Source organism: Thunnus albacares, chromosome 1 (genome assembly GCF_914725855.1).
Source record: "Thunnus albacares chromosome 1, fThuAlb1.1, whole genome shotgun sequence".
Lineage (NCBI taxonomy): Eukaryota > Metazoa > Chordata > Actinopteri > Scombriformes > Scombridae > Thunnus > Thunnus albacares.
Genome location: NC_058106.1, coordinates 13,490,709 through 13,504,395, shown reverse-complemented (window position 1 = coordinate 13,504,395; position 13,687 = coordinate 13,490,709). Strand labels below are relative to the sequence as shown.

General features: G+C 40.1%; 1 protein-coding gene across 3 annotated transcripts in view; it reads right to left on the bottom strand.

Moving 5' to 3' along the window:
* Positions 1 to 13,687, bottom strand: part of igdcc4 (immunoglobulin superfamily, DCC subclass, member 4) — a 62,529-nt gene that overhangs the window by 30,821 nt on the left and 18,021 nt on the right. For all 3 annotated transcript variants that reach the window (XR_006399409.1, XM_044337580.1, XM_044337688.1), the window contains exons 2-4: positions 10,156 to 10,470; positions 4,006 to 4,147; positions 357 to 490 (exon numbers count right to left, since the gene is read on the bottom strand). Coding sequence is in view for 2 of the 3 variants with exons in the window: in XM_044337580.1 (XP_044193515.1) it covers positions 357 to 490; positions 4,006 to 4,147; positions 10,156 to 10,470 (591 nt within the window). In the remaining variant the exon portion in view is untranslated. The remainder of the gene's footprint in view (positions 1 to 356; positions 491 to 4,005; positions 4,148 to 10,155; positions 10,471 to 13,687) is intronic.

Below are 13,687 nucleotides of genomic sequence, written 5' to 3'. Positions count from 1 at the left end.
TCTCAGTTTAAGACATGCATGTGAAGTAGGAGATATCTTGTGTCCAGAAGTTAATCATTTAAAACAAAAGATAAATACATTTACATATTTATAGATTCTAGATTTTTTAGTGGCGGAGAAGATTGCTAGTTATTTGCCATAAACAATATGTTTTTAGATTTAGATTACACTAGTCACAATAGTTTCAAACACACAATACAAACAGCGGGTTTCACACAATACAAGATGAGAGAGAGTGCTATTTCATTAGCACTGGACATATTTCATAGTTCAAGATTTTTTGAGATTGGCATGGCAGCTCCCAGCAGGGCCTGGCTGCCTATTCAAACACTATAAAGCACTGCGACAGACCTCACCTGTGGTGACAGTGAGCCTGGCTTCATGACTGATGTCCTTCCTGGCAGAGTTGGATGCAACACAGCGGTAGGCACCCTCATTCTCCTTGGTAACCTCCAGAATCTGTAGCACCCCGTTAGGGAGGGAAATGAACCTGTTGCAAACAGAGGAGAGGTTACAGAGGGAGAGAGGGTAAGAGGACGAATGAGAGAGGGACAAACAACTGAATAAATGGTTTAGTGCTGTGTGGAATGAAACATCCAGCTGATCAACTCTGCAGGGGTCCTGCTGGGTCCTCACAGGGCTCCATCCTTTATTCAGGAGTGAGACTATTTTGTGCAACCACTTCAAGGAAGAAGGAAGAATAGGAAGGAAGAATTCAAGGAAGAACATAATTATAAGTCAATTCAAAAAGTGACTGCAAGACAGGAACATCAAGGTGAAAGTTTTCTGGACAAATACAAGAGCTTCACAGCATCACAGATACAAGCAGTGATTAAGCTTGCATATTTAATGTTTTTGGGGTACATTGTCTACTTGTACTGTTGATATTTACTAAGACTGTTTATGTCCCACAGCTCTCTACTTCTCCCTCCCTTATGGAGGTCATGTTCCAGATGTATTACTCCAGGCCCCCAGGGCCCTGGCAATGTAATACCATCCCACAACCTCTTATTGCTGTTATCATAGCCTATTAATCCTGCCAAAATGTGATCAGTGTGAGGGAGGGAGGAAGGGAAAGGGTGGGTTGATGGACAGTGGAGAGGAGGTGAGAAAAAAAAGAGAAACAGAGAGAGGGAGAATAAAGAGGGAGTGGATGGGAAAAACAAAGAATAAAGAAAGAAAGAGACAATGGAGGACAGAAAGCCATGAATGTAAAGAAAATGGCAATAGTTGAGTGACAGGGAATAGAAATGGAAAGGGGATAATAGCAATGAGAAAGAGCAAGAGTGAGGCAGAGGGACCAACAGAGAGGAAAAGACACATTAGAGCAAGAGAAAACAGAGAAAAAGCCAGTGATGTATCAATCATCCTTTGGCTCATCTTTGTGAGAGGTCATTAACAGCACCTGAGGTGGGAAAACCACATCCCACCAATAAGACCTTATGAGCAGGGAGCTGTTAGCGGGTCATGCAGGGCTACAGCAGCCATTAGCACTTAGTTCTGTGCAATGAGGCTGGAAACAAATTCCAAGGTGCCAGAGCCAGCAGAGCCACAATGAAATGTCAATATCGTTAAATGGCTCAGCAAATGAGAATATTTGTGAAAGATAACTGAGAGAGAGACCTGTCATACACCAGTCAAGGATGTGGCAGAAGGTATTTTTTCTTAATCTTTAAGAGCACAGGGTTCATAGTCTGTAAAGTTTGTTTTAAACTCAAGGTAATTCTTCAAGGCCTGTAGTTGCTGAATACTGACTTCTATAATGGTTTTTTACTTCTAATCCACTTCCAAAGCCACATTATTACTGTAGAATGGAAATATAAAAAAGTGAACACAATTGTTATGACTGCAAGTTCTGTTCATTTAAACTATTTAGTTAGTACATTTTCCTTGCATTCAATTGTCAAGGTCAAATTAGAGTGCTTAACTAACTCTGCACTCTGACTCCTTCACTGAGGCTTGTAATTGCTAACACTATGTGCTCCAGAAGAATATACAAAGAAGATGAGGTAATGGTAAGGCTACAATTAAGTGGCACTACACAATTTGCATGTAAATGTATGTTTCATATATTTAATGAGCAAAATTTAAATGTCAAACTAGACAATTAAGAGATTTTATCATTTTCCAGGTTCTGTTTGTGTTGCGCTGACATTCACAGCTGGTTTCAGACAAAACCCACTATGGGTAATAAGCATGGGGGGCATGTAAAAATTTCTTGGTCCAATTTCAATTGAAACTAAAAAAATCTGCAAAACTTTAATGTAATCAAGAGGTACAACCCTGAACCCCTGTTCCTCTACCTTTTTTCTTAGTACAAATGGGTGATTCTGAAATAATTTACAATGTTAGATGGATAAAGCTTTTGTAATGAACTGCAAACAGACAGTGACACAATATTTGCTAAATTAAATGGATGATGGAAACAGTACTATCTTTTATCTGAACTAGGATTTAATCTTGATGGAACTTAATCCATAAAACCAAGTTATAGTTCTTAATACTTAAACTTAATGAATACAGCTGCAGATCAGAGACCCAAATATGCAGATGGAGCCAGAAAATATTTCATATCTCATTGTGTTTTTCTAACTGAACTACAATTTAGTTTATTTTCTATAAAAAGTTAAATTATAAAGTCATGATATGACTTATTTATATGACTTTTCTTTTGTTGCAAGACAAAGTGAGATTAGTGGGTTAGTGAGGTATGTTGATCATAAAGCCAGGGTTTTCAATGTCACAAAGGTGGCTCTCTTTTAACCTGGCTAGATCACCATGGTAACTTATACTGCAAACTTAACCTGGTCCGAACAGGTTATGTTCCGAGTTTCGGCTTAAATCGGCAATAAAAAGCACTGTCCTTTCAATAACCACCTGATTTGCTGCCAAATCTGTTTAACACTGCTGGTACTGCAGCTATTAGAACACCGATTAGAAAATTGATTAGTCTTTTATCATACTTACCATTGATTTGATATATCATATTATAATTTGTAATGGTGCAAGAGGTTAGGGTTAGGTTACTTTGTTAATTTGATACAATATATCAAATTGTATTTCAAATTAAAAAATAAATAAATAAATAAACTAATGAAGAAATACTTTGAACAAAAAAAAAAGATTAATCTATTGGTATTTGTCACAGATAATATTCCATCTATAATATCAATTTCACTTTGATTTGGCCAGAATCTAAAGTGATTTCCACCTATCCTTCATTATGGGACAGAGTCAGACCTAAATGCACCTCTTGAGTATAATGTTTCAAACTGCTGCATCAAGTTTAAAGTTTAAGAGCTCTGGATGTGGGAGGCACGGAGAGTGCAATGAGTGGTAAAATAAGTATATAAACTAATTACTCAATTAATAAATAAATTATTTTTTTAATTAACAAATTTACACGATTAGCAATTTTCTGCCAGCATTCCTCTCTCACCTTATTTGCAGCAACAGTGTTGCTTTTTGCTGTGATAATGTATTTATATTCTCCATAGCTCTCCATTATGATGACCTGTTCCTCCTGACTGAGGCAGGCAGCACGCGATCGGTCCATTTTGTGCAGAAAAAGAGTCAAATGACACACCAAATGCCCCCTTTCATGGGGATGTGCACAGAGCCTGAAGCAGAAAGCCTGAGTTAACAAAGAAAGTTCATAACCACTGTCGTGATACCACTTATCACTGAGTGCGAGTTTAGGGTTTGTTGAGCCAGCTCACACAAAGAAAGCCTGAGTATGTTGAACTTGCTTCATAGTACACCCCTCAGGGCAGGGCTAACGAGGCTAGATGCAGGGCAAGTGTAGAGGGAAAAGCAGGCTGGAGAAGGAGCACAGAAGGGAAACACAGAGCAAACAGAAAACCAAAACCCGGAAAACACATTAAAGACAGGAGTAGGACCATGGCACTCACCACTACTAATAAAATACTTTTTTTTTTTAAAAAAACAGACGAGAGGAGAAGATCTTAATAAGATGAAAGATAATAATAACACAAGCAGAGTCACCTTGCATTCTCAGGGACAGCCACTTTGTCCTTTTCCCAGGTAATAACAGGTGTGGGTACTCCCTCAATCTGGCACTCAAAGCGAGCAGCTCCCCCAGTGGGCACTGTTTGGGGTGATGGCTCCTGATGGAACTGAGACAGACCTGAGGGTATAGAGACCATAGAGATCAGGGGATAGCAAAGCAGAATTAGCAAGATACAGTAGCCACAAAACTTAGTAAAAACGTAGTTTACTTGTGTTAATATTAGGAGCAATTAGAACCTGAACTAATGCTTTAGCAATTTACCTTTTTTATTGAGTGAAAATCTGTAGAGGTCATGTCATCTACAGGTACCTTTGATATGATGCACACAGGCCTAATTTGTTTGATGTAGCTCACACATGATTTGACAGATGTATGCAATTATCTTGAATGTCTGTACCATTATTGGTCTCCAGCTCCCTTTTCCAGCAGTGCCAACATGGACAACGTTTGAGTGCAATACAAGTAACATTGACTACATGGGCCGCAAAACCAATCTGGTTGAGGTGAAAAGGTTTTTGTACACTAATTGTGTACACCACTCAAGAATTGTGGTTTCACGCCTAAATATAACATTAGAAAATAAAGCTGGCCATCCAACCCCATTCACAGCTTTTGTTTAAATATCCAATTTGTGAGATTTTTTTTTTCTTTTTTATTTCACTTGCTTTATTTTAAAAACTTAGTTTGAGTATCTGTGCATAACACTGCTACAGTCTATATTTCACAAGATCTGCTTATTGTATTCAAGCCATTTTAGGGCTTTTAAAGGTACCATTTCGAAATGTGTAATTTAATTAAAGACTTGTTCAGACTCTTTAAATACAATTGAATGTCCTGATTAGGGGAAATTTGGGGATTTAATCAGGCTTGGCTAGATTATTTCTCCTTTCCAGGTCTAATCTTGGCAGGGCTCCAGTTTTCACAGTCTCAACACATTCACACACAGGGGAATGCCTCCTACTGTATATAATACTGAGCACCAGGGGGCAGCAGTGAACACTATCTGAGGGCCTCTAACCTCTGACCCTAACAGGCTGTCGGAGGAGAGAACAAAACTGGTTGGCTGTCCCAGCCACTTCGCCTGTAGCCCTGACTGAGGAGTACAGAGTGGGGGGTGGATCAAAGGAGAGAGCAGAGAAAGAAGACAGAGAAGGCAAACTAAGGCGGGGAGAAAGCTGGGAGGTAACATAAGAGAAGAATCCAAATCCCAACTGATATAACTGTGCAGAGAAAATGCAGTATATATGTAGTAATGGCATAAAACTAACATTAGCCACATACAATAACACATAGTGAATCATTATATCACATACATATTGTGTGCAGCAAAATGTAACATGACAATAAATTAATCAATTAATCAATTTTAACATGAAAATATTTGGTATTCAGTATTTTTTTTCTAGTTTCTGTATCCTGTCCTGTAACATTTTTACTCCACGTAGAGCTAATTGCAGAATTGATGCAGACCAGATTTGTAGAGTTGGTCATGTAAAAACATATAAAGATTAACCAGCAGTAGCATGTACATAAATCTGCTTTGCAGGAAGAACAAAGCAGATTCACACATTTCAAAAAGCTGACAGTAGAAGAGATACTGTTTAATCAAAGAAGTGATTATGAGTGAACAACTGACACAGCTATCACTTTTACAATAAATAAGATCTTATAGGTAATACAGTAGGCTATGTAATTTGCTTTCAAAGATCACATTTTCACTTACTGTATTTACATTTCACATCAGTGTGATACTATTCCCCACATGTTATATTAACTGTCAGTTTCCTCCAATCATATTCTGGTGGTACAGCAGAAAAACAACATGGTATAGTAACAGTTCCTAATTGTCACTAAACACAAAATACAGCTGAGGTTGTGGGAATGTCAACATAGTTTTTCAGGTATTTGGTCATAAAGTATTGAACAAAAAAAAATTGGACCTGATGATGGTGCTAGAAAGTTACCAGAGTTATCACAATTCATCCTGGGGGGGGCGGTGTCTATACCAAATGTCATGGCAATACATCCAATAGTTGTCACAACATTTCACTCAGAACCAAAAATGTAAAAAACAAACAAAAAAAGAACCTACTGGTGTCCCTAGTAATTAAAGTAAAGTCAGTAAAGTCAAGGAATCAGAGTCAGTAGGCTTCATTCTCTGGGGATCATGGATGTCTGTACAAAACGTCATGGCAATCCATCCAGCCATAGTCAAGATATTTCAGTCAGGAACAAAACAGTGCACCGACCAACAGACAGACATTGTCATCCACAGAGCTAAAAAGCTGTACATGTGGAGACACAGTGGGATGTCATACGACTTTAAACAAACAAGAGCCTGGCACAACCGTAGCTCTCTGACTTGTTTCAGAGGTGGGTGTTATAAAACCTTCAGCTAATAACATGGCTGTCTCGAGATTTCTAAAGTCTAGCTATCACAATTTTTGAACAAGCCAACAAACTGGCCATCTGTGTTTTTCGACTGAGCTGGATGATTTTCCCCCCCTGTGCTAAATGTGACATTGACATTGAAAACTGCATAAAAGGAACAAGAAAAAGAACAAAATTAAATAATTAATGTTGGACAACTGGGCTGAAGTAACAATGTTTCTCAATGAGTGTGTAGATGCTGCATGCTGACACACATGTTTGGCCATAGTAGCAGAAAGGATTTCAATCATTTCAGAAAAAACTTGTAATGGCTGTTGCTTAGCAAGGTTTGCAGGAGGAGTTGATGATTAACCCCTGCCACTTCCAGCCATTACAGCATGATGCCCTCATGTAAACACACCACCTGTAACACTACCAGAGTGCCAGATTCACTGTGTGTGAGTGTATGCATGTGTGTAAATTTGAGTGCATGTGTGCCAGGCTACTTGTACCTTAGTGTTAACTCTACTGTGTGCCTTAATGTTTGTGCACAGTCTACCTGTGATTACATTTCTGGATCACTGTGTGCATGTGTGTGCTTGTGTATGCATGTGAGCAGTGAAAAACAGCTGATCAGCGAGAGTGCACATTAACGGACATTAATTCAAAGGGGGGTGGTGGGTGTTCGGAGAAGACATTTTACCCATGCTGTGATGGAACAATGGTGACTGGCTGGGCTTCCACCTCCACTCTGTCAAAGCATAATCATATTAGTCTTTTCCCAGGACTCCATGATTTCATTGCGGTCCTTAGGCCAGCAATGAAATTCCATGGCAGATCCGTTCGGCACCATGCAGAGCACACACTCAGATGTTGCAAAGTTGACACTCTTCTACTCAGGCATGTGGTGGTGATACACTGGGCAAATTTTCAGAGTAACACTCCCAGTAAAAGGTGGCATATCAAGCCACAGGGTCAAAATATGTCTAATTGCTTCCTAGCAACAAGGTCTTTCTATGTTTTAAAAGAACATTTTAAGGCAGCCCCTTGGGCACTGCTCTATGTAAAGTGTGTAACCTTTTGTTGCGCTACATAAAAATTCCCCATCTTGTCTCTTTGCTCCCTCTCTTTTTCTTTTTTCATTGCTTATCTCTCTCTCTCTCTCTCTCTCTCTCTCTCTCTCTCTCTCTCTCTCTCTCTCTGTCTCTCTCTCTCTCTCTCCTGCCCTTGACTTTACCCCGACTTTTTCTCTGTCTTTGTCCATCCCTCTATCTATGCCCCACTCTTTGGCCCCACAGCTATCAGATTGCAGCTCTTTTCCCCTCCCCTTGTGCAAGCAGATAGTTCCACCCATGACCTCTTTGCTACCCAGCTTTCAGGCTGAGTAACACTGTGAAAACCCATTAAACATTCCCCCAGTCTCAACACATATTTGTAATAGCTACTGGAAAATGTGTGCAGTATAAATTTTTCATATTTACAGTACACTGCCCTTGTTAATAGCGGACAACAGGAATCCACTTACATTTGTAAATTTGTCTTTTTTTTTTTTTTAAGTAAAAGCCAGCCAATACGACAATAAATGTAGTTGAGCTACCATTTCTAATCTCGAAAAGTGATTCTCCACATCCTCTTTTCATTGGGAATGGAATGAACATTTTAAGATAAAGAGACGTTTTGTATGCATTAATATACAGCTTCCTAAAGATAACTTACTAAAATCATGCAAGAAGCATAACAAGGCAAAGGAGGTTCACTGCAATGAAAGAAACAAATTCATTTAAAAAATGTGTGCACCCACAAACTACTAGTGCAAAAATAAAGTTCTTAACCTTAAATGAAGAGAACATGAATGTTTCTGTTTTAGTTCCATTTGAATATGATGCTGTTAAAAATGCAAAGCACTACAATGAAGACAAAACTAAAACATTTAAACTAAGGCGACATGTTGCATGGAGGAGAGAGCATACTTTTCATGGTTATGACAGCAGCTCTGTGATTGAAATGCTGGCATGAATTAGGAAACATTGACATTCACCTCAGCAGTCTCATAATGAGAAAGGTTAATTGCTCTAATTAATGTCAAAAGCTGTTTTTTCCAGTATCATAATTTACCCACGGATGTATTTGGGAAAGGTAATGTGCACACTCTGTATGCTGCCTCTAGCATTTTGCTGAGAAAAAAGTGAGTGAGAGACTGAACAACTCTAAACCTAAATATATTTTTTATCTTTATTTAAAGAGCAAGCAGGTCTCTTTCATTGTCTCTCTCCCTCTCCGACACATTCACATGCTTTTAGACAAGGCACATGCATCATACACTGTGACAGGGAAACTGGAGCAGGTGGCTTTCATAATGTGTTTTCACAGATGTGATCTCTGCTACATTCTCTCTTCAGTCTCATTTCTGGTAGTGAAGACACAGTAGGAAATGAGAATGTCCGCTCAATGTCAGTGTTGAAGCACTTCGGCTCCGACCTCTTGCACACTGGTCACATCTATCTCATAGCCTCTCACCACTGATTTAATTCAAAAAACACACACACAGGCATGCACTTATACACACACACATACAAACTGAAGGTCATTCCTAATGGTCTCTGAAGCCTTTTCTTTCACCATCACTAAAAACTCTCTTCAGCCTTTTCCACTTCCCACCATTCATCCAACATCCCCCTCCCTCCCTTTATTGTCCCTCAAACAAGAGGTTCTCATAAATAGGCATGTGACAGCTGACAAAAGAGGGGGCATCCGCAGAATATACTGTCTCATTTTACACAAAGCTAATGACTAAATAAAGACTACCACTTAAGAGTGTGAGAGAAAGAGGCCTCCTTGGAGGGTTGAATGAAAAGCTAGAGTCTGGCCTTTCATCCCTCACACTCACATCCTCCTGATCATTCTCTCATTTTCACCAGCTCTTCCTCTGTCTTTCTGTGCCTTTTAACAGACTGTTGTTTAAGAGTGTACCTGTTCCCAGGACACTTGTTAGCGCTCCACCAGAGGATAAGTTTCCTATTTGAGGCAGGGGAGAACCGAGTTCATCTCCATCCATGCAAGGAAATTCCCTTGACAAATCTGACAAATCACATTGCTGTGTGTGTGAGTGTGTGTGTGTGTGCTTACCCAACTGAACGCTTTAAATGAATGAACGAATCAAACCAATATTCTGTCATTTATAATAGAAACTACATTTTTCTGCCTATTTCATGCTTTTTGACCACCCAAGTACATACCCACACATGAAGTAGCTTTGGTGAACTTATATACAGTATTGTCAGGTAAGAGTGCCTTAATTACATCTATTATATATATCCTTATGAACATAACTTGGCTTTACAAACAGCAAATATCCACACCTGAGTAGCTCAAACCACACATTTCTTTGGAATTTTTACTTTAAAAATTGAGTTAAACAATTATACAATTATATAATTACAATTATATTTCTCCAAACAATTGATTGACTGACCAATAGTCAGCTCTACTAATGATGCGCTAATGACATAAATATCCATTCATCTGTCATGAACTTTCTACACTCTTCCTTTTCAGGAGATAGGAGCCTATTCAGCATGTACTGGTTGAAAGGCAGGGTACACTGAACAGATCACCAGTCTATCACAGGGCTTTCACCCACTCACATTGCACCATTTTTTAGCTTCCAGCTCACCCAACTAGCATGTGTTTTAACTGGTAGGAAACAGAAGCATCCAAAATAAACCAAGGTACTCCGGGTGTTACTGGACACTTACTTGCCAGGAGCACGTTTACAGTCCGGCTAGTCAAGGCTCCTAGGGCGCTGGCACTCACGCAGCTGTAGCCGCCCTCCACTCCCCGGGGAGGCTGACCATCCTTAGCGGTGGGCAGCAAGAGGAGGGATCCATTGGCTAAATACTGCAGGAAGTCACCCCCCTCTAGAGGCAGGGGCTGTCCATCCTGAAGCCAGGTGACATTGAAAGGTGTGTCGCTGGACCCCAGGTGGCAGTTCAGCACGAGGGGCGATCCCGGCTCCAACACTACATGGCTGGGCCCAGCCCCGCAGCTCAGCTCCACCGAAACAGGCTTTTCTGTGAGGGGCAAAGAAATAAAAGATTGTTTAACAGTCTACGTTAAACTCATTTTACGTTCATCTTTATTTATATATATAATAATAATTTAATTCCTAAATTTTCTATTTCTGATTTATTTGTCAGTATTTGTGCACAATATGCTGTATGTGCAGCCTTTTTTATTGCTCTTTGAACACTATCACAGCTACTACAACACAACTTTATAAATTAAATATTGTACTTTTTCTTCATTTATTCAATTCATTCAATTATTGTTAAGTTCCTACATCTGCATCATTTTTCAATTTTGGCTATTTTTGTTTACTTCATCAGTTTCAGCATTTGGCAATTTGTCATTTTATAGCACAACTTCGATAGAGTCAATAGTGTTGGCAGGACAGATGGATAGGGGTAGTGCATTCCAGAGGCAGGGTGTTTTGGGGACAGAGAGGAAGCCAGAGTCAGAGGAGGAGGAGGAGCTCTGAAAATGAAATGGGTGCAGCGGCATGGAAGGATTTGTATGTCAGCAGCAGGACATTAAAGTCAGTGAGAGAGCGGGAAGTCAGAGGTTGATGAGTCCAGGAGTCAGAGGCTGATGAGCTGGTGTGAGAAGAGTGGCTGCTTTATATGCTGCAGTCACATGAGATTTTGTTGTTGATTGACCTTGATCATGTTGATTATTTATTCATTCTTTTAAACACAAGAACATCATCATGAGTAATTTTCATTAATTTCATTAGTCTTGTAAAATGATCAGTATTTCATTAAAGGTTCTATATGTAGGAATCAGAAATTCCTTCTCATTAGTGACATCTGTGGCCATTAAATGAGCTGCAGTCAACACGCTTGTACTCGCATGCTCACAAGCATGCTCACGGCACAAGACTATTGCAGGTGATGTCTTTTCCTCGCTTACACTTCTCATAATTACATAAAAGATCTCTAACGTTGTGTTTTGCACCGTGTTTCAGCAAAGCATCTCTCACTCCAGTAGCAGGGTGTTTCTAGTCAGATAGCACCGCTTCTGTTGTGTGGTTTTGTCGTTATGCTGATCATTTGTTGATTTCTTATTTTGTTTGTTGTTAGCGGGAGAGAGGCAAGGCACTCAGAAGTGCACAAAAACGTCACTTCCGTGTGATTTTCGCGGAAAATCCAGCCCAGGTCCTTCACATAGAAATCAGTCCACAAGCTGTTACAGACAACCAGGAATGTCAGGAAAGGTCTCATTTTTTACGTTACATTACTACTCATTCACTCATTGGCAATAAAAAATGACTGTCACAATTCTACAGATAGAACCTTTAAATACAACACAATTTTGAGGAGTCACAGTGGCTGATGCAGTTTTTTCTCAGTTAAAGTGAGATAAAAGAAGCAAATCACCCTCTCACATGGTAGAATATTAGTAATAATGCCTAACCACCCTAAGTCATCCAGGTTTTCTACAACAAACTGCCCAAACACAGCAAAGTATGGGCTAACTAGCACTACTACCACTAGCCAAATGGTACAAGCTAACCAAGAAGGGGACGCCCTCTCTTTCCTACGCAATACCATCCCACAGCTTCTCCACCTCGACTATCTTGACAGACTTGACCTTGACAGAGCTAACATGTCCCTACCACAAGCTATCCTTGTCTGATTCCTGTGCTTCCAGGACAGAAAGCGCATTGCTGAGACAGTGTGGAGGAGGAGGAGAGTGACATGGAGAGGCATCACATCATGGTCTTCCCGGACTACTCAAAACAAGTTGTTGAGAGGCGGGCTAAGTTCAACCAGTGCAAACAGCTTCTACATGAAAGACAGATAAAATTCATGCAACCTTCAGTCCACAGATGTCTAATTATCTGAGGATCGATGCAAGTTCCATGACCCAAAAAAAGCATTGGACTTCATTTGCTCTTTTGCTGCTTCCACTCAGACTGACAGATGAACAACTATCACGGACATCTGCTGCTTTTAATTTACAAGGTTAAGGCTGGTATGATAGACACACAGAAAGATACAATCATTTTTTCTAACTTATATGTAAGTTGCCTGCTCTACAGGTATATTTCATAATTTCTTTTTTTTTTTTGCTGATGAAAGTTACTGGAGTCTGCAAGGTCCGTGGATTGGATTGGGGACGCTTACCTCCCTCTCTGTCCAACGCCCTTATCTCACTTATTTTTAAAAAAGACAAGGATCCCATGGATTGCAAAAGCTACAGACATATCAGCTTGATAGGGTGTGAGGGTAAAATACTCGCAAAGATCCTTGCAAATAGACTCAATAAGGTTATTACTTCACTGATAAATCCAGATCAAGTAGGCTTCATCCACGGGTGTAGTTAAGATGATAATTTCAGACACCTGATAAATATAATGGATAAATATGAGGGCTCTGCGTAACGAAAAAGTCCCTGTGGCTGCTCTCTGTTTAGACCTGAGAAGGCTTTTGACAGGGTGGAGTGGCAGTATCTGTTCTCCACTATGGAGTCCTTCCGAATTGACACGAAGTTTACTGGCTGGATCAACCTCCTCTACAGTCACCTGAGGGCTTCAGTTGTGACTATCAGTGTTCTTTCACCTTCATTTAAGCTTTGCAGAGGTACAAGACAAGGCTGTCCACTTAGCTCCTTGCTCTTTGTGCTAGCACTTGTGCCCTTGGCAGCGGTCATACTGGCAATTCCTCACATAAAGCAATGTTATATGCAGATGACAGATTAGTTTCCATATCAGAGCCTGAACGGTCTCTCCCATCCTAGTCTCGTATAGCCAGACCTATCTCCACAGCGCTGTGCCAGCACAGAAGAATCGTCTGGCTGCACCCCACTATCATTCTGCTATAGGGGAAAAAAACGCTCACGCTTTTTTGTATTTCTTTAAACCAATGACAGCCGTCTTGGGCAGCGCTAAGCTCAGAATGCAGCGACTGTCCCCTTGCAAAATGGTGTCGGGGGGGGGGGGGGGGGGGGGGGGGATTTGTTTGAGCCCTGGCATAAAACATTAAAAGACATATGTTGACTATGTGATACAACTTTAAATGAACTGTGCACCAATATTCAACTATCTTTTATAGGCACTACCTATTGAAATTCCCCTCAAGTATTTTAAACAATTTGACAGATTGTGCAACACATTTCTCTGGAGCGGCAAATGTCCCAGCTGTGAAAATTACAGAGGCCAGTGGATGAAGGAGGGCTTTATATCCCAAACCTTGTATTGTACATTATGCCTTTGGCCTCCAGCACATG